A 23,553-nucleotide genomic window follows, 5' to 3' on the forward strand; every position below is an offset into this window, starting at 1 on the left:
TGGCTTTGCCCCTGAACCCAAGACACAACCCCCCCCCTCTGACTTGCCAAAACCTTCTGCAAATGAAAGTGGTAAGTCCGGCTGACTTCATGTTTGCAAATGTGAGCCATGAGAAGCAAATTATATTCTCTGCAGTCACAGAATAAAACTTCTTATAATAGATTAGTGAACAGAAAATGCCCATCGTTTCTGGCATTTTATTAAGCTGTATCCTCCCTTCCTGGGGAATGCATTGAACTATGGTTTGCTGCTTCATTTCAACTATTCCTATTTGGAATAAGATAAAATAGGCAAGTTTTAAGAGGCCAAGTGTCACTTGTGAGAAAAGGAAAGAAGACTCAGGGGCGCCTGGGTGGCTCAGTCGGTTAAGCGTCTGCCTTCGGCTCAGGTCATGATCCCCAGGTCCTGGGATCGAGTCCCGCATCGGGCTCCCTGCTCAGTGGGGAGTCTGCTTCTCCCTCTCCCCCTGCTTGTGCTCTCTCTGTCTCTCAAATAAATAAAATCTTAAAAAAAAAAAAAAAAAGGAAAGAAGACACAGACATTTGTGATGTAGCTCCAAATGACCGCCACCAATAATAATAATAATAACCCCAGGATTTGTGTTACTATAAGAGACTCAGTTTAGTTTGAGACAGATGGACCACAACGAACTTGATTCCCTTTTCCTTTAATCACGCTGCCCTCCCAGACTTCTTGACAAAGAAAAAACAAAGAAGCAAAAGGATGGATACGAGGTGTACATACCTGACGCAAAAGTATAAAACCACTGGTCCTGACTTTTTGGGGAAGTCATGTTCCAATACTCTTCGGTCTAGTTGAAGCCAGTTTAAGTGTCCCCTGAGGAGAAGAGAGACAAATGGGTTAGGACCCTGGAGTTTGTGGAAGCTTCTGTGACGAAGGCATGTGCACAGCAGAACATGTTGGATCGCAGATCAATGTGGACCGCTCCCTCACTCCTAAGTTCTCGGTATTTGAAGAACCTCAAGGAGTTATCTGGGGGGATACTGAATCGGCGGCAGATACCATGTGACATGAAGGAGAGGAATGACAATCAGAAAGTCTGGGGTTCGCGACCTGCTATCCATTTCCTCGATTGTGCTAAAATTAAAATGGAATCCTACCCTCTCTCTCGTCCTGAATTCCCTTACCACCACCCACCTGAGTGCCTTTTTTCCCGAAGACTCAAAACCCACTTTAGAAATGTTAGCAATCTTCACATTTTGCTGGAAGCAGACAGGGTGAAGAGTGAATCATAGACAGTTTCTTAAAAAATGAAACTCACACCCACCATATGACCCAGACATTCTACGCCGAGGTATTTACCTGAGAGAAATGAAATCTATGTCCATGCCAAGACTTTTTTACACGCAGATGTGTAGAGACACTTTACTTGTAACAGGTCAAAACTTAGAACAACCCAAATGTTTATCAATAGGGGAATGAGCATGATATAGTTGTAGAACAGAATACTATCGCCCCAATAAAGACAGTGAGCTATTGGTACATACATCAACATAGATGAATCTCAGAGTAATTATGCTGAGTAAAAGATGCCAGACAAAAGAGTACAGACTGTAGGAGTTCATCTGTATGAAACTCCAGAAGGTGCAAACTGATCTATCCTGACAGAGGACACATCGGTGGTTGTCTGGGGGGTGGGTGCGAGGGAGGGCTTTCAGTGGGGCAAGAGGAAACTTTTGGGAGTGATGGATATGTTCATTATCTTGATGGTAGTGATGGTTTCATGGGTGTAGAAACATGTCAAAACTCATCAAACTGTACTCTTTACCGAGTGTTTATTGTATGTCAATTTTACCTCATCAAAGCTATTTTAAACAGTGAACCACAGAGACCTTTGATGATATACAAATGGAGTGGCTTATGCATTTCTTCCTTCCCTCTCTTCTTTCCTTCTGTAAATATTAATTAATCGCCTTCTCTGAGAAAGGGTCTGGAGATGCAGCAGTGTACAAAATAGACACGATCCCGATTCCCCTGAGCTTATAGTCTTGTAAGGAGACAGACACTCAACCACTATTCCCACAATTAATGGCAGAATTACTAATCAGGGGGCGCCTGGGTGGCTCAGTCGGTTAAGTGTCTGCCTTCGGCTCAGGTCATGATCCCGGGATCCTGGGATCGAGCCCCGCATAGGGCTCCCCGCTCAGCAGTAGGCCTGCTTCTCCCTCTCCCACTCCCCCTGCTTGTGTTCCCTCTCTTGCCTGTGTCTCTCTCTGTCAAGTAAATAAATAAATAAATAAATCTTAAAAAAAAAGAATTACTAATCAGAATGGTATCAGGACCTAACACTTATGGTACAACACTTACGGTATAATGAGAACATGTAAGGACCTGACTGAGTTTGGGGCCCAGAAGTACTGCCTGGTGTTTGAGATTTGAAGAACAATAAGAGTTAACTTAGCAAAGAGAAGGGGAACTATGTTCTAAGCAGTGCAGCCAGCATGTGCAAAGGCCCTGAGGCAGGGAGAAGTCTGGCATGTTGGTGTCGTGTGAGTACAAAGGGATGAGGCTGGAGAGGGCAAGGACCAGCTGCTAGGGTCTGGGAGGCCACGTTGAGAAGATGGTCTTTGCCGAGTGAGGCAAAACCACAGGACAGGTATGAGCAGAGGAGTCTGCCTTTTCCTCTCCTCTCCTGACCCAATCTCAGTCCAGCAGCCCGGAGGGCCAAGCCCTATAATCACCTTTACTCAGGAGGCTCATGTTGAACAGACACAACTGATACACGAAGCCTCCTTGGGGGCCTGATGCTATGAAACACGTTCATAATGAATATGCACGTGTGAAATGCTGGCATTGGTCTGTGGATAATGGGAGACAAAACGTGTCTGACTCACTGCATTAGAATGTTTGCTCCTCCAAGCACATGCTTGCCTCCAACAAATGCAAGACAGAAAACACGCTAGAGGTTTTCATCTCCACTTTGAGGCTCATTCAAGCTGCACCTTTTGCACAAAATACCTCTTTCAATGTGGCTCTAGAGATGGCATTTGGATCTGCTTCTGGAGAGTGTCCATCTGAGGAACTTGGGCTCTTTTTCCTCCTTCAATGAATCTCCATCTAGAAAAACATTTTTTTTTCTACTAACTTTACCTTTCATGTTTGGTTATTCTTCTCTGAACATAGTAAGGATAAAAAATAACGGGAAAAAAGGTTTTCTAAATAAACGACTGGATCACTTTCTTCCAGAAAGGTGGGATAAATTCCCGTCCAACTAGAACACGGGATCTGGAAGCAGAAGGTGCCAACCTGGTCTCTGGTTGTACTGGAAATGCCGAGACTGCCCCACAGGGTCATACTTTTTCAGATCTCTGTGCCTGAGCTCATGTTGCTCTCTCTGCCTAGAATGCCCTTCTCCTCCTTCATCACCGAGCGAAGCCTGAACCATCCTTCAAGACCGGGCTCTCTTGTGTCTCTTCCAGAAAGCGCTCCTTGACCCACCTTCCCACGCCACACAGCAGCCTGGGCTGGGCACCTCTCTGGACCCTCACGGCACCCACCCCAGGCACACCTGCTCCCATGCTGCCCACCATCCGTGGAACGTCCCCTGCATATGCTTTCTGTCTCCCCAGTAGACCCTTTACATCTAAAAAACAGAGACCTACTTCATAAGGTGAAAGTGTGTGCTTGATCAAACGGAAGGTATTAACACAAATGTTAGCCCTAATTATTGGATAATAAATGACAGCCACTCTCTTCCTGCCTCTGAAAAGGTCCGAAATCTTCCAGAGCCTTCTCTTTAGGCTCAGCCTCTTGCAAACATGCCCCATGCATGCTCTATGCTGTGCCTCTGATCATGCTGTTTCTCCTAATTGGAATAGTCTCTCCTCCTCATTATCCGAACGCTAGCCATTGTTCAAGGCTGAGTTCCAGTCTTTCAGAGAAGTCATCCTTCATTGTTTCCGTCTGGGGTTTCTTTCAAACTTCTCCAGGCTTGTGTGTGTGTCGTCTACAGAGCATTTAGCATATTTTGTACAACTTGTTATTTAAAGAATATGACCCGTCTCTCTAAGATATTACGTTTTCAACACTTAAAAAAAAAATGTCATCCCCGAACCTCGCAGTGCCTGATGAGTATTAGATGCTCAAAAGGACTTGCTCATTGATTGGCCACCAAAAGCAATAGATGTATGCCTGCATCTCAATTTATGAAAGTGACTGAGTGACAACACAGAGGTTAATGCTATTGAAAGAAAAGCTGAATGTTATCCAGAGCTTCCCTGGTGATGAGAGGTGCACCACACCACACAGGGCCATGGGGGAAGCACCAGTGTTGGTTATGAGGCTGAGAAGGAATAAGGAGAAGGCAAAGGTCAGAGCCTTTACTGGGGTTTCCATGGGAAAGACAAGACAAGGCAGGGGAAACAGCATAGGGTTGGCTAGTTTTAACGACTCTGGTTTTAACGACTCTGGCAGGCTCTGAGGCATAAGTAGGCTGCCCCCAGCTGTCCAGTACCTGGCCCTGAACTGATTAAGGGCTGGGGCAGCCCTATAGAGAAGGTGGCTCAGAGGATGGGCTCTGGGTCACAGGGGAGATGTAAACAGCTTCAGCTGTTCGTCTGGCTTTGGAATTAATGGATGCCAAGTAAACAGAGAATCTGAGAAAACTCTGAATAGCAATCCATCCAATGACCATGCGGATTTAAATTTTAATCTCTTGCCTGACGATAATTTGTGATAAAGGGTCTGGCGGGAAGAACCTTTTTATGATTGTCACAAGAGAAAGCCACAGCTCAGTCCAATGGCCCAACATTACTGACCACACGGACTGCTGGGGATTCGACCTGGGCTTTGGGGGGCATGATTCACTTGGTGAAGAACCTCCAGGTGAGGACACTGTGCATGACGGGACACAGACATATGTGTCCCTTGGATGCTACTTTGTTCTGTTCGGGGTGCTCACTGCTCTTCTTCATCCACGTGAACAGAAGAGAAGAGGAACAGATTCCCTCTCTAGAGAATTTCATTCCCCACATTAAAATTTTTTTAAAGATGGGCACTTCAGTGGTGCAGTCAGTTACGTGTCTGACTCTTGGCTTTGGCTTGGGTCATGATCTCAGGGTCGTGAGGTCGAGCCCCCTGTCGGGCTGTGCTCAGTGTGGAGTCTGCTTCAGTTTCCCTCTCTCCCTCTCCCTCTGCCCCCCGCTCAAATAAATAGATAAATCTTTAAAAAATTAAAAAAATTTTTTTTAAAGAATGACAGTTTCATAATAAATTTATTTAACTGGAAATTCCTTTGTTCGCAGCCATATATTGGTTTAGCATTTACCAAACACTGAAATATTTAGACAGTGAGAACATGATCAGGAAGCAGAGAGAACCAGGAGGCCAGAATCACCCCAAATAGCTAGCCTCCGAGGAAAAATGAATTTCCTTTCTCCACTTCCTCTGCTTGAACTCCTCAACCCCCAGCTGAGGGCTGTGAGGGATGGCATGATGCACACACGCATGCAGGGTTCTGACAACCATGGACAGGTGGACTCCCCACACCCGGAGTCCTGAGACCCTCGGGTGGAAGGAAGCGGCCCCCTCCGTTTTGCACGCCTGCAAAAATCTCTTCACCGCAGGCTGCTCACAAAGGCAAAGACCGGGGGCACCTGGGTGGCTCAGTCAAGAAGCGTCTGCCTTCGGCTCAGGTCATGGTCCCGGGGTCCTGGGATCGAGCCCCGCATCGGGCTCCCTGCTCGGCGGGGAGCCTGCTTCTCCCTCTCCCTCTCCCCCTGCTTGTGTTCCCTCTCAAGCTGTCTATCTTTCTGTCAAATAAATAAATAAATAATCTTAAAAAAAAAAAAAAAAAGGCAAAGACCAAAGGGACAAGTGACTCATCCAAGGTCTCTTATGAGAACTGCCTGATATCTGGGCAAAAGCTAAGAGATGGATTGAAATGTCAACTGGAAACTCCAGTACCCTGGGAACTCCAGTACTTTGGGCTTGTTAAAATATTGTCTGCTCCTTGTATGTGGCTCCAAGTCACATCTGCTATAGCCAACAGCGTCAAGGGTCCCTCACCACACAGGACGCTTCCTTCCCTGCGTCACACCCCACGGTCCCAGCACCAAGTCTCTTCCTCAAATACTTTTTTTTTTTTTTTTTACGTTCGGGTGGGATGGGAAAGGAACAGGTCAAAGGAGCATCCTCTCTATTCAGTTTCACTAAGAGATGCCTGATAGCTCAGTTTTCATTATTCTCATTGATTTTTCATTTGAGAATTCACCTCGGTGCATTTACCAATAACAAAGCAAAAAATAAAAAAATGCCCCAGCTGACACTCAGAGTATTTGTGCTACTGCTTGACTGATAACTATCTTTAAAGCTGAGCAAGATAACACTCATTGGGTTTATGGTGGCGATAGGTCAAACTGTGGGGCCAGTAATAAATATGCAACTGCTTCCGGGCAACAGAAATTGGATGCATTTATTTAACAGATTGCTTTTAACTTCTACATATAATACAAATAGATTTTTGTTTTGAGTGTTGGCACCTTCAGTAGAGATGGCCCTAAGGAGAGCTTTGTTTATAGGGAGCTACCGGAGGGTGGAGGTATGTGATAAGTCTGTCTGAGCTGATCACCTCTTGGACCCCCAAGGGGGAACAAAAAGCTGTGCCTTTTAGAGGTTTTTATTGTAGACAGGTTATTTCCTATGGAATGAATTTCCAAAGAAAGCCAAAGCAAGAGCATGAAAATTCTTACGGATGTCACTGGATGGGGGGCAGGGGGTTGGGCAGAGTGCTCTTCAAAGGGAAAAATGTTTAGCTAGTTCGTGTCCTTAGTTAGAAATACATGGGCACATTGGGAACAGCTCAGGGAGAGTGATTAGCTAGAAACTCTCAAATAGTGGCCTTCAATTATGTGAGAGAGCGTGTGTGAAAGAGAGAGAGAGAGACAGAGAGGGAGACAGACAGACGGACAAAGATGAGTATCGAGGAAAACAGATGGCTGTTCGGTCCCACTGACTTTATGGCTTTAATTTTTTATTTATGGAGGAACTGTTTGCTCCACTATGTTCTCTTAAGGCTGTTCGGAATTTTCTTTTGTAACATCTCCTGCAATATATCTGATTATTTACCTCCTGAACTAAAAATACAAGCCTTACGGGGGGTCAAAGCTAGTCATTTCTCTATTTCCAGGGCTTAACAGCGGATGCTAAATAAACCTTGCCTAAAGAACAAATACATCAGCTTCAAATATGCTCCATCGATCAATGCTGCCAGGGTGATGACAGCCATCCACGGAGAGACACGGCTCCTGCCCTAAACGGTCTCCATACTTGGGGAAAATTCACTGCTCACCAGCTCCAGGATCTGAGCTCCACCATCTCGCTCACACTGGGAACGAAAAGGTCGGAAGACATGGATCCCTCTGGCCTCCTCAGATGGCCGCATTCTTTTTTATTTATCTCAGCTGCACACAGGAAGAGTCCTAGACCCCTTCTCTGGTCACTAAATAGAAGGTACTGTGGTTTGCCAGACATCTGGATGTCTCCACGGGCTGTCTCCGGGGTAGCACTGAGCGCTGAATGCCATGTTCCCAGGAGCAACAGTTACGACCCAGGCACGGAGGTCTTGGCATCGATTTTCCTCCCCAGTCTCCTGGTACAGAGCATTTCATGAATGGAAATCCCAAACCTATTTCTAAAATTACTTTCCCAGCGCCGTATCTTCCTGTTGTTTCTCCTGCAAGGGGAAAACTGCTTTTCTACGTTATTTTCAAATTGTAGATAAGCTTGAGACTGGGAATGCTCACCACCTAAACCCTTCTCAGATGCCTCTGCCATTGCTCGTCATGCTTCTCCTGGAGGGGAGCAAGGACTCAGAGGGTTCTCCCCACTGTCCCGGCACTGGACTACGGATGCATTTCCAGTACGAGGCGCTCGGGACTTAAGTTATTTGGATAAATCAGACTGCAAATAGTACCAATCAATGATGCGATCAATGGAAACATAGCATGTTGTTAAAAAAAAAAAATCCTTAATTGGTTCTTATGCTAGGATTCTGGCTTCACGGTGTCTGTGAACCCTCTAAAATTTGAGCATAAATTATTATGTGTGAAAATTTTGGTGGAGGTGATGGAACGTAACCTGTTAACAAATTTCAAAGGGTTCTGTGATTAAATAAGAGGTTAAGAACTAGTCATTTTCTTAATTGGCATGTGAAAATACACTCTAGCTGTACCTGGCTTTTAAAATATGCAATGATGGCTAAACAAGTTTCTTTCTCCCTCAGCTTTCTGAATACTTCTTCAAGGCTTTCATTACATGAATACTCATTTACAGCATCTGACACACAATTCTTCACATTTTTAATAGGAGATTCAAATTAAAATCTAAATACACTATGAAAATCATTACTTCAACTTGCGGTGTGTTTGGCTAATTCTGTTAAATAGACTAAAAGTTATTTTAAAAATTTATTATTATTATTATTATTTTTAGAGATTATTTTAGAGATAGAGAGAGAGCATGAGCGGGAGGGGCAGAGGGAGAGGGAGAAAGAATCTCAAGCAGACTCCACGCTGAGCACAGAGCCTGACATGGAGCTCGATCCCACGACTATGAGATCACGACCTGAGCTGAAACCAAGAGGCAGATGCTCAACCGACTGCGCCACCCAGGTGCCCCAATTTTTATTATTATTATTATTTTAAAGATTTATTTATTTATTTGAGAGAGAGAGCACACACGTGCGTGCAGAGAGGAGGGGCAGAGGGAGAGAAACTCTTAAGCAGACTCCACCCTGAGCACGGAGCCTGACAGGGGGCTTGATCTCAGGACTCTGGGATCACAACCTGAGCCAAAACCAAGAGTCGGATGCTTAACTGACTGAGCCACCCAGGCGCCCCTATTATTACTTTTATAAGTAGGCCCTACACCCAACGTGGGGTTTGAATTCTCGAACCTGAGATCAAGAGTCACAGGCTCTACCTACTGAGCCAGCCAGGCACCCTTAGGATAAAAGTTATTTAGAGCTTTTGATGATGGGATCCTCTGTCAACAGTTAAAAACTTAACCAAAAAATTATACACCTGGCTATGAAGGGTGTTTGCATATGTCCAAACTCATAGAATTGCACACATGAAATATGCATGGTTCTTTGTGTATCAATTATACCTCAATAAAGCATTTTCCTTTAAAAAGAAACTGAAACAGGGGTGCCTGGGTGGCTCGGTCAGTTAAGCGTCTGCCTTCGGCTCAGGTCATGGTCCCGGGGTCCTGGGATCGAGCCCCACATCGGGCTCCCTGCTCAGCGGGGAGCCTGCTTCTCCCTCTCCCTCCGCTGTTCCCCCGGCTTGTGCACGTGTGCATGTGCGCTCTCTCTCTGTCGAATAAATAAATAAAATCTTAAAAAAAAAAAAGAAACCCAAACAGAGGAAACAAAATGATGATGGAGAATAGATCAGATAACTACAAACAGGGCTTTACTGATTTAAATTATGCAGCCAGAACCATGGGCTCTCGAAACAAAACAAAACAAAACTTGGGTGTTAAAACCAAATAGTCCATGGAAATATCTCAAAAATAAAATGTACAAATAACTTTCCTTCAATGATGGGAGCCAATGATGGGTAAGTGAAAAATTTCAGTTATACCGTATGTGCTCATGGAAACACTAAATCTGAGCTAGTTCTCAAAACATTAGGTTTCCTGACTCTCCCCGAAATGGAGAGAGTCCGTAACTGTGCAGGTCCCCGGTGTGTCTCATGACATAATTGGTCATGTCTGGCCCCAAATACTCAAAGTTTGAGTGAACTCAGCTTCCCTTCTTGGATCTTAGGGAGGATGCAGAAGAAATTCCCTCCAACTTTCCCCTCTCCCTCTAGAACAGGGCTTTTCAAACTTGGCTACTCATTACGATCCGTCGGGGAGCTTTGAAAGATCTGGATGTTCAGGCCACAGCCAGACCAAATAAGTCGGAATTCGAGGGGTAGGTCCCAGGCACTGGTATTTTATAAAATGTCTTGGTGACGCCAATGTGTGGTCAAGGCTGAGAACCGCGACTCTAGCAAAACATAATTATTTTAAGATCAAATTTATACCAGCTCTCACTTTGCTTCAGAATGTTTTAAAGGCTGCCAAAATGTCATTGTTTGCAGGGACCACCAGCATTCAGACCATCTACAGATGACCACTGATGTCTCTTTGTATTAGTTATTAAAAATAAGAGGGGGCTAAATGCAATCGGATCTTGGAACAGAAAAAAAAAGGGCATTCGTGGAGACACCAGTAAAACTCAAATGAAGTCTATAGTTTAGTACCAAGAGTATCAGAGTTTACTAGTTCCCATGCTAATCTCTCAGTTTTGAAAAACGTCACACACTTTGTAAACTATAACAATTGGGGAAGCTGGTGGGAGGGTCTGTGGGGAACTCTGCTCTTTTTGCCAACTCTTGTGAGTTTAATTATTTCAAAATAAAAAGTTAAAAAGTGAAATTAAAACAGGGGAAGCAAGTACTAATGCCGCAAAACTGCAGATTAGCCAACGATATTAAATATCCTGGGGCCCAGAGTTGTGCCTGGTGGATTTAGGCACTTTATTAAAGAATATAACCTGATGGTGTGAGAGAAGCTTAGAGAACCTTCCAATTTCCTGTCTTCCTTCTGCTTTTATAGACCTCGTCTCCAGCCCCATCCAGATCCTACAAAATGTCATCAACAGCAGTTAGTACGAAAGGCCTTGCTGGCCATCGATGACCTTAAAGTCATCTAGTCTACTACAAGGAATCTGATACTGCTGGGGGGATCGTACACTTGTTCAGTATTTTACAGCTCATGAGCCCTTTCCAAATGTTAGTATTGTTTGATGTGCATTAGGAAATAGGCAAATCCACAAGGTACACCATGGGCTGTAATAAAAGATGGAACTTCGATTTCTTTTTATTATAGGAGGCACAGTGTTGCACCTGCATAAATCCCTCACCCACACACACCGCACATCATAGTACACACACACAATTTGAACACACGGCTATTAAAAGATTCTATATGTTGGGGGCGCCTGGGTGGCTCAGTCAGTGAAGCGTCTGCCTTCGGCTCAGGTCACAATTCCGGGGTTTTGGGATCGAGTCCCACATCAGGCTCCCTGCTCAGCGGGGAGCCTGCTTCTCCCTCTGCCTCCGCCCCCTCCCACCGCTAGTGCTTGCTTTCTCGCTCTCAAATAAATAAATAAATAAAATCTTTTTAAAGAAATAAAAGATTGTATGTGAGTCTGGCAGCGCCCAGAGTAAGGGCCAGAGGTGCCTATCGCAAGGCTAAGTGCTCTCTGATGCGCGACTACCAACCTAGGCGGGGGCTCAGCTGCAGGCACAACTTCATGGTGGCAATTGTCCTCCTCCCTCCTACCAGGAAAAGGAGGAAAGTTCAGATGACCCACAAGGCCATCAGTCAACATCTGTTGGCCCCAGGGGTTGTCAGGCCACAACTGACTGGGCCCTGAGTCACGGCCACCCCTTTGTTTCTGTCTCCTTGGCTAGTCCCTTGGGGGCTCTGGTTCTTGATTTCTGCGGGGCCCCTGACACTAGCCAGGTCCCCGTGAGTCGGGCCCACCTGGCAGCTGCAGCCCTTGCCCACTGAGCTCCCATCAGCTTTTGCTGCTCTGACACTTGCTGGACGGATCCGCCCGCCTGGCCTGGGGTGAAGGGGACGGGGGTGGCCACACTCTCCCTGGACCCTGCCAGAGGATGGCTCCCATCCTCCCATGACTTCCCCCCACAGAGCCCTCCACGCCTCCAGTTCCATCACTCAAGGGAGTAGGACGCTTCCTGGCAGCCTGGCCTCACACTCACGTGCTCAGGGGCACACTCATGCTTTCCTGGCCAGCCCAGAGAACCGGGAGCACTAAGATCGATGGCACACAGGCTGGGTTTTTTTGTTTTGTTTTTAAGTAGGCTCCATGCCAGCATGGAGCCCAACGTGGGGCTTGAACTCACGACCCTGAGATCAAGACCTGAGCTGAGATCAAGAGACAGACGCCTCACCGACTGAGCCACCCAGGTGCCCTGAGGGTGACTTTCTACCTTACAGCCGATTCATTCTGGCCTGTGCTGTTCAGGCAGAGATGTGCAAAATTCAGCAGGCGTATTTCTTCTTCGCTGGCCTGGGACAACATGCTCATTCTTTGATTCTTGTTTATTCAAAAGGGAAGTCTAATTGGGGCTCAGGCAGGGTGCACGGATCTTTTACAAGAGTAAACATACTCAGGCAATGTGAACAATGGGATATGATTAATTGAAACTTCTGGTTTCCTTCTAATTAGTGAAATGTATGACTAGTAATTTAGAGGGTTTAACCGTGATTCTCAGGGAAAGGGGTAGAAAACATCTACATCTGTGAATGTAGTTGCAATGTATATTTGTTTTAAAGCATTTATTTTCTTACTATGCTGGCTCCTTCCCACCAGGTTCCTCCAGCTCCCAGCCATGCTCACTGGCCCTACTTGTAGGCACAGTGATCATTCTAGACAAGGGCAACTCTCCTGCTTTCCTTCCTGCCCAGTTCCCGAGGCCGACCTGGCCCCTCCTGGCTCTCCTGAGGAAGACAGAGCTCTGCTCCCCACGCCTGCAACCTGGTTACACCACCACGTGAAACGTTGCTAATTTAGAGGGCGAATGTTCCAGTTCATCCAAGACAGTCCTCATTTACGTGCCCTTTTACTCACACCGTCCCAGGGCAGACATCAATCAGATGGCCACCCTGCCCACTTGCAGCTCCTGAGGCTAAGTGCACCCGTGTGCAGGTACATCTGATGACCCTTCCAACTGTCCGATGTGGGCCCCTCCTGCCCTCGTGTCTGAGTCTGTCCTGCCTCGATGGCACCATCTTGATGGACGGGGCACGCGCCCCCCTCCCCATACTGTCTTGTCCAGCCACTAACCTAACCATTCTCTTTAATATTCTAGGAAATCGTCTCTGTAATTCTAAGCATTTGGAAAGAGAGAGAGAGAGAGAGTGAGTGTACACAAAGGAAAAAAATTGTGAAACTTTTCCTTTTTGCATTTTATCTAGGAATCTGTGCAGGTATTCAACGTACTCTTTGGTAACAGTATATTAAGAAGGAAATTGAAATTTTAGCAAAGATATTCCTTGCCTGGGTCGCAAAATGCCACTTTATAGAGCCAAATTGAAAACCACTGAAAACAAATGTACTTTTCATCAGATGAATGATACGAATTTTCGATTTTTATATTCTCTTTCAGCTGAGACAGTGAAACTGCGCAGATACTTTCCATTTTGAGTTTATCATCAAATTCATTTCCTGTTCCTGTTACTTTAACATTGGAGAGAAATATTTAATTTCCAGAAGTTTTCATTTAACTCTAATAGGAAACAAACCCATACAAAATCGACTTTAAAAAAAAAATAAACATGTCAGTTCTGAACATGGACCTGCTTGATTATAAGAACCAGTTTACCTAAAAATTTTATATGAGCATTGCCCTAATTATATCCTTTGGCTGTTCCAGGCATGATCACAAGGTCTTTGAAATTCGGACGATGAACCTGGACTGACCCTGTAGCACAGACCCCAAGCGGCCCGCTGAGTGCATGTTGACGGATGGGACAGCGCAATGTCAGGGTCTCACTCTCCCTGCAGGTTTGGAGGGCCCGTGGCGGCACTTACGTCTCATCTGTGAAGGCTATTCCAAAGTATTCCTTTTCCTTCAGATTGAAGTGAGAGGCCACGAGGTCCAGCAGCTCCTTGGCCAAAAGCTTGGGCTGGAGGGAGAGTAAGGGGGAAAAAGGACAAGTGAGTAGAAGTGACTTTTCCTAAGTCATGCAATCTCAGGTTGATAGAATATTTTAAATGGGATGTCAAAGCTCAAGTACATCAACACCCATGATTTTTGGAAAACCCACAGGAGTAGGCAACGAGGACGCCTCCGAGCAAAAAGCCAAGCACAGGTTGACGAACAGGTGGAGACCTTCCGCCTTGTTGCCCTGGTAGTTTGTTCTAGAACAAATGGTACCTGCTCTGTGGCAAGGCTGTCAAGCCCTCCAGCTCTTCTTCCCCACACAGGAGAACATTTTATGCTGCACCAACAGGAAGATGCCTTATATGGATATATTTTTATGTATATACACGTAATATATAGTCACATAGTATGTGCTACATGTCACACCCTGGTCTAAGCACTTGTATTATACAAATACCAGAATCTCTGCTCCTCATCACAACCCCAGGAGGTGCTCCTGTTATTAACTCTGTCATATGGGGCAGAACCAGGCACCAGAGATGAAGCAAGTGTTGGGACTGGGATTTGAATCCTCGCTCCAGAGACTCTGCCCTTGACCATTCTATCCACTCCATAATTCTGAATACAAACATTAAAAGTACCCTCCTCCAGGAATGTTAAAATTAAGGCCAAAGAACCTTGGGATCGGAATTTAAGCATAAATGACAAATTCACCCTCCAGTTGCCTTTCCAAAGGAGAAGAACAGTCTTTATGTGAGAGTGTTTTTATCATAAACTCTTTTTAAAACACCTTTGCCAATCTAAAGGAGTGTGCCAGAGATTTAGGCATGAAACCACTGTCGAGGTCCATATTTTTTTTTTTTTTTAAGATTTGAGAGAGACACAGCACGAGAGGGAACACAAGCAGGGGGAGTGGGCGAGGGAGGGAGAAGCAGGCTTCCCGCGGAGCAGGGAGCCCGACGCAGGGCTCGATCCCAGCACCCTGGGATCATGACCCAAGCCAAAAGGCAGCTGCTTAACTGACTGAGCCACCCAGGCACCACGACAGTTTAATGTCTTATTTCACTTTCTGAGTGTTGCTATGAACCACACTGAGTCCCCTTCCAAATCTGTATGTTGAGGCCCTAAATCCCCTCTGTGGTGGCATTTGGAGATGGGACCTTTGGGAGGGGAACTGGGGTTAGATGAAGTTATAAGGGTGGCGCTGTCACGAATGGGATCAGTGACCTTACGAGAAAAGACACCAGAGAGATTGCTCACATTCTCCCTCTCCACCATGTGAGGACACAGGGCCAAGTCAGCCGTCTGCAAGCCAGGAAGAGGGCCCTCATGAGAACCCACCCAGGTTGGGCACCCTGGTCTCGAACTTCCAGCCTCCAGAACTGTGAGAAAATAAATTTCTGTTGCTCAAGCCCCCCAGGCTGTGATATTTTGTAATGGCAGCCCAACGTGACTAATTCAGGTACACTTCCCTTTAATTCAACAAATATTTACCGACTGTCTCATGTGTGCAGGGCACCTAGCCAATCCTGCAGGACACAGAGAAATAAGTAGCACGTAGCACCTGCCGATAAGGAGCGCTTATCAGGGGCACAGCCTACGAGCTCATGTTCATTTTAAAATGCCAAAGCAGATAGTTTCCTTTGCTGTCTCACTCCTGGGCTCACAGGGTAGCCGGGTCTGGGCCTCCATGACCATCAGTTTACCAATAAAAGCAACTGGAAACGACAGGACTGGGCTTGAAGCTAGGGCAGAGCGTCCTCTCCCTGGAAGCCGGAAATCAACAGGAGAATCTATTATGATAAACTAACACTATCTAATATATTATACTTCTGCTCATGCTAAAATGTGAAAAAGTGAATAAGTAATCCCTGTAACCAACAGGGAATTCAAGATTTTCTGTAAGATCCTCCTTCATAAACGGGAGACAGCCTACCATGGGGATCCGGATGCGGTGGGGTAAACGTGGCTCAGCTCAGGATGTCACCAATCAATTACAAAGTAGATCAAAGGGGGGTGGGGTGCAGGTTGTGTTTGCTGCAGGCTCAGCACTACCTCCAGCTCCCCCCCGCCCCCGCCCCGGAAGGTCCCTGGCTGCCCAGGTACAGAGCATTTAATGCAGAGGTCGTGACCGAATGTAAGGTAGGTAGGCTGACTTTTAAATCGCAATGTACCATACTTTATCTATCCAAATGATTGCTATTCCTTTCAAAGTAGTCACAGTATTCCTATGATGCCTGCTAATTCTTAAAACATTTTTGATGATCTTTTGGGTTGCCTTTGAAGCTCATGTCATATTTGTAAAAGCATCCTCACTGGTGATAAACTTTTTGCACTCAGAATGGAGTTGATTTTTTTTTTTTTCTAAGTGGCAAAAGTCACTTAAAGTCGAGTGTAGTGAGTGGGACAGAGGGGGAGGAGGAGGTGGTCCAACTGGTTTTATAAAATGAGGTGTGACTATTAGGTAATTATTGTGGGTTCTTGGGGTTTATGGTGAGGTTTCTGACCCCAAACTGAAAATGACAGAAACCAGATTTCCTTCCCTTTAAGATTAAATGTTAAAGCCAACATCTCAATGGAACTGATCAGAGACACATAAACTCACCCAGGAAGGGAAAGAATTACTCTCAGGGCAAGTACAGTTTTTCTGTAACGTCATTAAGTATAGTAATCATCCTATGGAAGGGGTGGGGTGAATGGAAGGTGTGTGTGGGGGGGAGGGATAGAAGGGGGAAGCAAATGGGGTCTTAGCCAAGAGGGCTTGGATACTGGGGCCCCAGCGGTAAGGCCTCTTATAGTCCAGACTCGGAGGCAGGGGGCTACTTTAGCTGATCATAGGAAATGCTCATCCATGTAACTCTCCTTCTAACGTCGTGCCTTCTAAAGAACTCACCGAAGCCCTACCATGTCCTCAACATGGTGCTGAGCACTCTCCCATACGATCGCCTTGCCATCTAGAATAAGATCCTATCGTTCCTTTGCCAGTGGAGATTTTGAGACTTAGAGATGGCAGGCCGGCAGTCCTCGCTCTCACAGCAAAGCCAGGACTCCAGACAAAGTCAGGCCAGACTCCAGGGCCATGCGCAGCACCCCTCTGCCATCCTGCCCCTGCTGACTCTCCTTCCTGGGCGGGAGGTCAAGGATCACGTGCCCCGAGGGCCCCGTCTGGGTGGGGGCTGTGCCACTCACCGAGGCCAGTATTCTCAGTATGGATTTACACATTGGTACTTTGAACTTGGGTAATGTGGGTCTTCCCCCGAGGATGAAAAGCCATGTTTCTGAGTCTGCAGAGCTTAAGAACCGACTCGACATGCTGAAGAAATCACCCGAGTAATGGATGCCATTCCAGGAGCCTCGTGGAGACAGGCTTCTGGCTTCTCTGTGGTGACAGAGCCCTGTGATTTAGCCTGAACCACAGCCCTGTCTACAGTGGGAAAACGAAATTTCTTGGTGACTCCTCAACTGAGCAACAGCAACACCACTGGATAAATTATCATCTCAAACTAACCCTTTTAAAGGACTGTACCTATCTGAATGCTCATCTTCGGTTAAAAAATGAAAAAGGTCAGTCCCGTTGCTTTACGCAACAGTTATGATGGGTCACATGCACCACTCTCAGTGAAGAAAAGCCTAAATTTATTACGCACAATTTACAAATAGGCAGATAAAGACACTGAAGGGAAAGAGAGCGGATGCAGAAGACGCTGAGGTTACAACTCCTGAATCTCATGCCCTTTGAAAAGCCACACTCTTCCTTCTACTGTCACGGTGAGTGGTGACAGCCCGGCGGGGAGCTGCTGATCGCTGGCAGGGAGGGCTCCGCTCCCACTGGCCTGACGGATGTGTAGAGTGAGCGGTTAAGCCACTGTGACATTTGGGGTGGTTTGTCCTCACAGCACAACCTCGCCTATCCTGATTGATTCAGGCACCGTATCAATGACTCTTTAATTCTCTGTATGGTTGGTTTAAAAACCACTTAAGGCATCAGCCCTGTGATTTCCTGATCTTGCAAACGGAGACAATATCCCACCTTGACATGCTAGTGATTAATGAACTACATTGTTCCGAACATTTCTTCAACTCACTTAGAGAAAGTTGCTGGGTAAGCAGAAAGCTTTATGCCATTATGTACTTTCAAGGGATGTTTACAGAATCCTGCTGATTACAGTTTGCTGGTTACTTGTGCTATAAACATTTGTGGGGCTTTGCAGGGACCAGGCTGGGAGCGAGGTCAGAAAGGCAGCTGGTGGCCCAATCAAGTTCTACTGGACACACTGGGCAAGCTGAGTGTGTCTCAGGTTAGAAGCAGCCTGTTCTGGGTCATGGGTGCTGTCCTGGCCCCACGAGGTCAGTACATTTCAGACTGACTTTCTCCCAGCCTGTAATTAACTACGCTCGCTCAGTAGTCTCTCCCTTTTCATTTTCCTTTCTCTTCTCAGATTCTTTTTCCATTTGTCCTCTAAGTTTTTATTCCTCTTTATATTTGACAAATAGAATCTCTTTATAGATGTCCCACTCGAAATGTGCTGCCTGATGGGAGCTGCTCAAGACACTAGCAGGATGGCTTTTCTGGGGCTAACAGAGCTTAGAAACCTGGGTTTTGGTCACATTCTTCAGGGAAAAGGGCAGAGTAGCTCTTTGGCATTGCAATGTGGCCCTACCACCCAGATTTGAGTTCCCCAGGGCTCTCGACTATTCCAGGGGGAAATGTGCTCATTCTCAGCACACACAGGCTTCCAGAATAGACCCTGTTTCATGCCTGGTCTGCCTTCCAAGGTGGGACATGATCAAAAGAACACTTCACACAGAGGGGGGGCTATGAACTGCTCTAGGGATGTCCCCAGGTGATGATCCTTCCAGATGATCACCGTGAGCCGCCTTGGCAGAGCCCAGAGAGAGGAACTGGATGACCAATGGCACCCTGGCTCCTCTCTAGTTTCCCACATGGTATTTTACCATCACTATGAACTTAACACGGCTACATCCCAGACGGATGCTCTTGGACAAAATGTACCATCTCTCTGAGCCTCAGAGTGCCCATTTCTAAAATGGCCAACTAGGTCCATGAACTGGATTCCTGCCTTAAAACATCCACCTTTATTTTATGCATCATTACATGTCATTTCTTCCTTCCCTAAAAAGTACCCAACCTTCTCAAGGTCTATCCACCTATTCTCAAAGGCTTTACCACCATTCTGCATCCCCCACCCCCACCCCTTGATCTCTTAAATCTAGTCAGTTTCTTACATAATTTTGGGCAAGTTACCTAACCTCTCTGGGCCTCAGTCTCCTCAGCTACAAAATGGGGGTGATGACTATACCCACACCCCAGGGCTGTTCTGAGGATTAAATGAATTAATATTGACAAGGTGCTTAGACAATTAACTGGCACAAAGCGAGTGTCTTATGTTATTTTTCCAGACCCCCATGACCTCACCTATGAATTATTATAAAAATCTTCTAAAATGGTGTCAGTTTATAAATGCCAGCCTGAATTTGAATTCAGGCTCTTTGAATCTGAATATAATTCTTTGAATCTAGGTCTAGTTTACCTATGCAACCTCACTCTGCCCAGTTCCCTGTAAGTACTCAATTCTGTTCAATCTTTTGTACTGGCATAAAGGAAACACCAATCTCATTTTTACTTCCAAACTTTTGCCCACAGCATGCTCTCTCCTCCCCTTTCCCATTTAAATTTATCCTGTTCAACGCCCACTTCTTCCAGGAAGCCATCCCTAACCATGCCACTTCCAAATGGTCTCTTTTAACTCCGAATCTCTATAACATTTACCACATGTACCTCAGTCACCCTTAGCATGCTCTTGTGTTGTGGCAAATTTATTTTAATTAAAGCAATTTTAAATAGAGGGGCACCTGGGTGGCTCAGTTGGTTAAGTGTCAGACTCTTGGTTTTGGCTCAGGTCGTTATCTCATGGATGGTAAGACTGAGCCCCACACTGGGCTCTGCACTCAGCAGGGAGTCTGCTTGAAGATTCTCTCCCTCTGCACACCCACCCCCGCTCACTCTATCTCAAATAAATAGATCTTTAAAAAATTGTAAACTCTGGTAAAATGCTCATAACATAAAATCTACCATCTTAGCAACTTTTAAGTATACGGTTCAATATTGTTAAGCATATTCATATTGTTGTGCATCCAATCTTCCAGAACATTTCCTCTTACAAAAAAAAACCCTCTGTACCCATTAAACAACTCCCTCTTCGCCCTCTCCTAGCCCCTGGCAACCACCATTCTGCTTTCTATCCCTATGTGTCTGACTACTCTAGATACCTCCTATAAGTCCCCCACAGTGCCTGACATAGAGTTCCTAACAGCAGGGAACTCCACACTGGTGGGTTGGTTGGTTGAGGCGTGAGTAACCTGGGATCTCAGGTCAAACCTTGGATTAGTATTTGAATTTTCTCTTTACAGTACCCGGGAACTTTCGGGGCAAGGAAGCCATACAGGAACGTCCAGGTGGGGAAGCCTCTGTCTCAGAGCTGACCCTGGGTCAGTGAATGGCACAGTGGGTTTCAACGCGGGGGGGACTCTCTCCTCAAACCCTTTCCGGTCATCCACTGTCCCCTTGGGGCATCTCACAAATTCTAAATCAAGGGAATTGCCACCCCTGAATTAATTGCATTAAAAAGAATTAAAACATCAAATGGCTCCCATCTGTGCTTCCAGAGGAACCAAGGTCCCAGGGCCCGAAGACTGGTCCCTCCGCTCCCCTCCCCTTCTCTCCCCACCTCCCCCAAGGCCATTTTGGACAATTCGCTTTTCCTGCAGCGCATGCGTACAGGAACCACTGGCCCACCAGCCGTGACTCCGCCCCACTGTCTGGCCCCGCCCCCCCGTGGCACCACGACCCCTTGAAATGGTGACTCCCTGCCCTGCAGGAGTGGCCTCCGCCGGGCGGGCGGCAGAACAGTGCAAAGAAACGCGGTCAGTCAGCCCTTTCCGGCCAAGTCCAATGGAAATCTAGAGGGAGAGAGGGGTGCAGAAGGGCAGCTCCGAATACATGACGCCTGAGCTCATGGCCCCTTTGAAGCCCCTGCCTGTTATTGTGTTCCCGAGCAGCTGAGAGCCTGTCTCCTGCCCTCCCCTTGCCTCCGGGGGCTCTGCAATAAGCAGGCAAGCGCTTGTTGGCTGCCCATTATTCCTGGGGAGGGGGCGCCCGTGATGGAGAGAAAGCATGAGGTCATTCTGCACGGGGACAAGGGTCCGGCGGCACTCCCCACCCCAGTCACCCTCTTGATGCTCTGGCTGATTAGCTTGGGTGGGAGGCTGGCTTCCTTCCTGTGCTCAGAGCACGGCCCTGGGCTCTGGGACAGGGGCAAAGGGAGGCCGGGTCCTTTAGGCAGGCTGATGTGAAGAACAATAGGGCCTGGGGGCTTCCAGGCCCCCCCCATAGGTAGCAGGGGTCCTGAAGTTAAGTTGGTCTGCCAGGGAGAGCATCTCTCTATTCAGAGGTCCCCATCAAGCCTGAACCCCAATCCACGAGAGGATATGAGACAAATGCTGTATCTTCAGCTTAGGAGTGGCCAGCAACGCAACTTGTCCGCAAAGCTAGCGTGGACACAGCCGACTAACAGCTTCTGTCCACGGGTGCGGCTTCTGTCCCATCACTGCCTGAGGTGCTTTACACAAACCGATGGGTCAGTCCTCACCAGCAGCCCAGGAGTAGATGCTGCTATCACCCCCACTTGGTGGGAGGAGGAAGCTGAGGCACAGAGAGAAGTAACTGGCCAACCCCCCCACCCTAGTAACCGGCACATCTTAACCCTACAGCAAGTGAGTGCAGGTCACTCTGGAAGGCTGGGTCGTATAAAGAGCACGGGAGACCATTTACCCACCCCACTCAACTTAGAGGGGAGGAGACGAAGGGTCACGGGGTGGAGAAGCCTGTCCAAGGATGAGGGAGGTCACCTTAGCTGCTGGCTTCCTGGCCTCTCCCCCCCAACACTGTCCTTCTCGGTAGGCCTCCCCCTGCCCGGTTCTGGGCTGCAAGCTGCATTTATATCATCTAATTTAATCTTCAAAACAATCCTGCAGTAGTTTCTGGAGGAGGACACGGGGGCTTACAAGTGCTAGTGTGTCCAAGGTCACAACCCCCCAAGGGCACAGAGTATATGCAGAGCTTACGTCTGTGAGTGGCTCCAAAGCTTTGGCTTTAACGACTGGGTACGGATCCAGCAAGTAACCAACAGTGCCATCAGGAGGGGACTGAGCTGCTTTTTCCAAATGCAATAGAATTTTGCCAGACAGTAAGTTCCTGAAGGGCAGGGATCAGGTTTTTATGAAATAGTGTAGCCCTGCACCCCAGCACAGGGCCCGACACACAGCAGGTGTCTAATACAGGTTTCTCATTGGTGGACTGGGATAGACTGAAGGGTCGCGTGGTTGACTGTTACAGCAGCCTGGCAGGGAAGCGGACCACGGGAGAGGAGGACACCCACATACTCTCTCAAGCACAGATCTGCCAGGCAGAGATTGCGTTGCTGCACCAAGAAGAATCCCAAGAAGGGATGCATCACGTCCGTGTTCCTAACCCCTATTTCAGTGCACCTCTTCCTCCTACCCTGACTCCTCCCTGATGCCCACTAGCCCACTAGGTCACAACCGGCTCCTTTAATGGCCTCCCTCCCCTGCCTTCCTGTTCCCTCTCCTGCCAACAGACTCTGCCACTAGCCCGGAGATGGGGACTCCAGCAACAGCCCTCCACCTCTGTGCACTTCCCGGAGAGCATTCTTTCTACAATACTATTTTATCCCCTTGTTCTCTTCCTCTTCTTTCCACATGGTTTCTTCCACATTTCGCTGAGAAACAGCCTGGTTTCAGGCCCCGAAAAGTTGGGGCCGCTATCCGTCTGGGAAGCTGCGTCCTTCTCATCCCTGCATTTGAATGATGCCCAATGGGAAGGCTTTGACAGGCGTACATAATTACCGCTCCTCCAGAAATGCAAAGTGCTTCTGCCAGCCGGCTGGGGAGCCTGCTTTAGTCAGGCTCTGCCCCCCTTGGGACCCTGGGCGGGCGGGCAGGTGTTCATTAGGGAGCGCCTGCTGATTCACAGAGTAACCCCCAGACTCCAGCCCGCTCACGGCAATGTCACAAGGACTGTTCTTCCAGGGTGGCTCTCCTCGGCAGACTCTTTGCAGTAATGAAATAACTGTTTCACTGAGGCGAAAACACAAAAAGACACACAGTCGTCAACTTGGCTCTTCCGGGGAGGGCCGTCAAGTCTGCAGTCCTAACTCTGAGATATTTCCAGCAAAGAGGGGGATGCCGAGGTTCCTGGGATTCAAGCTTCATCCTCCACAGGCATCATATCTACTGCTTGTATTTTTTTTCCTTCAAAAAGAAGCCAGCTCTACAACTCCGTCTTGATCCCGTCTTGTCTGAGAGTGAGTAATAAGACACGAGTTTGGGGTGTAAACTGCCCATACATTCACTGGGAGGTGAAATGAGTTTTCTCCAGGACCAAATGGGCAGATTACTTTTCCAGTCGGCCAAAAGGTACCAGGACCCAATTCGAACTTGAGGTCTTTCTGACATTGCACGCTGACCTATTCTCTTTGCTTGATGCTCAGGGAAGTGTGGAGAAGAGCGATGTTCAACAACGCACGAAACTGGATCTTTGAAGTTGGCTGTCTGTGGTAAATACAGAGGCCACGAAGCCTCAGGCTAGCTTTAATCATTCCAACCATCACTTTTATGGTCCGCAGTGGCTAGGAGCTCTTAGGAGTGTTGTTAGCGAAGGCACTGTATGGCCATAGGGCAGAGAGGAACAGGAGAGGTGGAGCCATTTGCTGGGGTAGGTAATTGATCTGCTACCTTTCCAATGTCA

At 47.2% G+C, this 23,553-nt stretch overlaps 1 protein-coding gene across 15 annotated transcripts in view; it reads right to left on the reverse strand.

Annotated features, from left to right (window-relative positions):
- The window catches only part of FRMD4A (FERM domain containing 4A), a 330,684-nt gene that overhangs the window by 136,642 nt on the left and 170,489 nt on the right, over window positions 1–23,553 (reverse strand). For all 15 annotated transcript variants that reach the window (XR_014145475.1, XM_081820621.1, XM_081820619.1 and 12 more), the window contains 2 exons: window positions 13,634–13,728; window positions 745–837 (listed from right to left, as the gene is read on the reverse strand). Coding sequence is in view for 14 of the 15 variants with exons in the window: in XM_081820621.1 (XP_081676747.1) it covers window positions 745–837; window positions 13,634–13,728 (188 nt within the window). In the remaining variant the exon portion in view is untranslated. The remainder of the gene's footprint in view (window positions 1–744; window positions 838–13,633; window positions 13,729–23,553) is intronic.

Source organism: Leptonychotes weddellii, chromosome 5 (genome assembly GCF_054177405.1).
Source record: "Leptonychotes weddellii isolate Sample4059 chromosome 5, ASM5417740v2, whole genome shotgun sequence".
Lineage (NCBI taxonomy): Eukaryota > Metazoa > Chordata > Mammalia > Carnivora > Phocidae > Leptonychotes > Leptonychotes weddellii.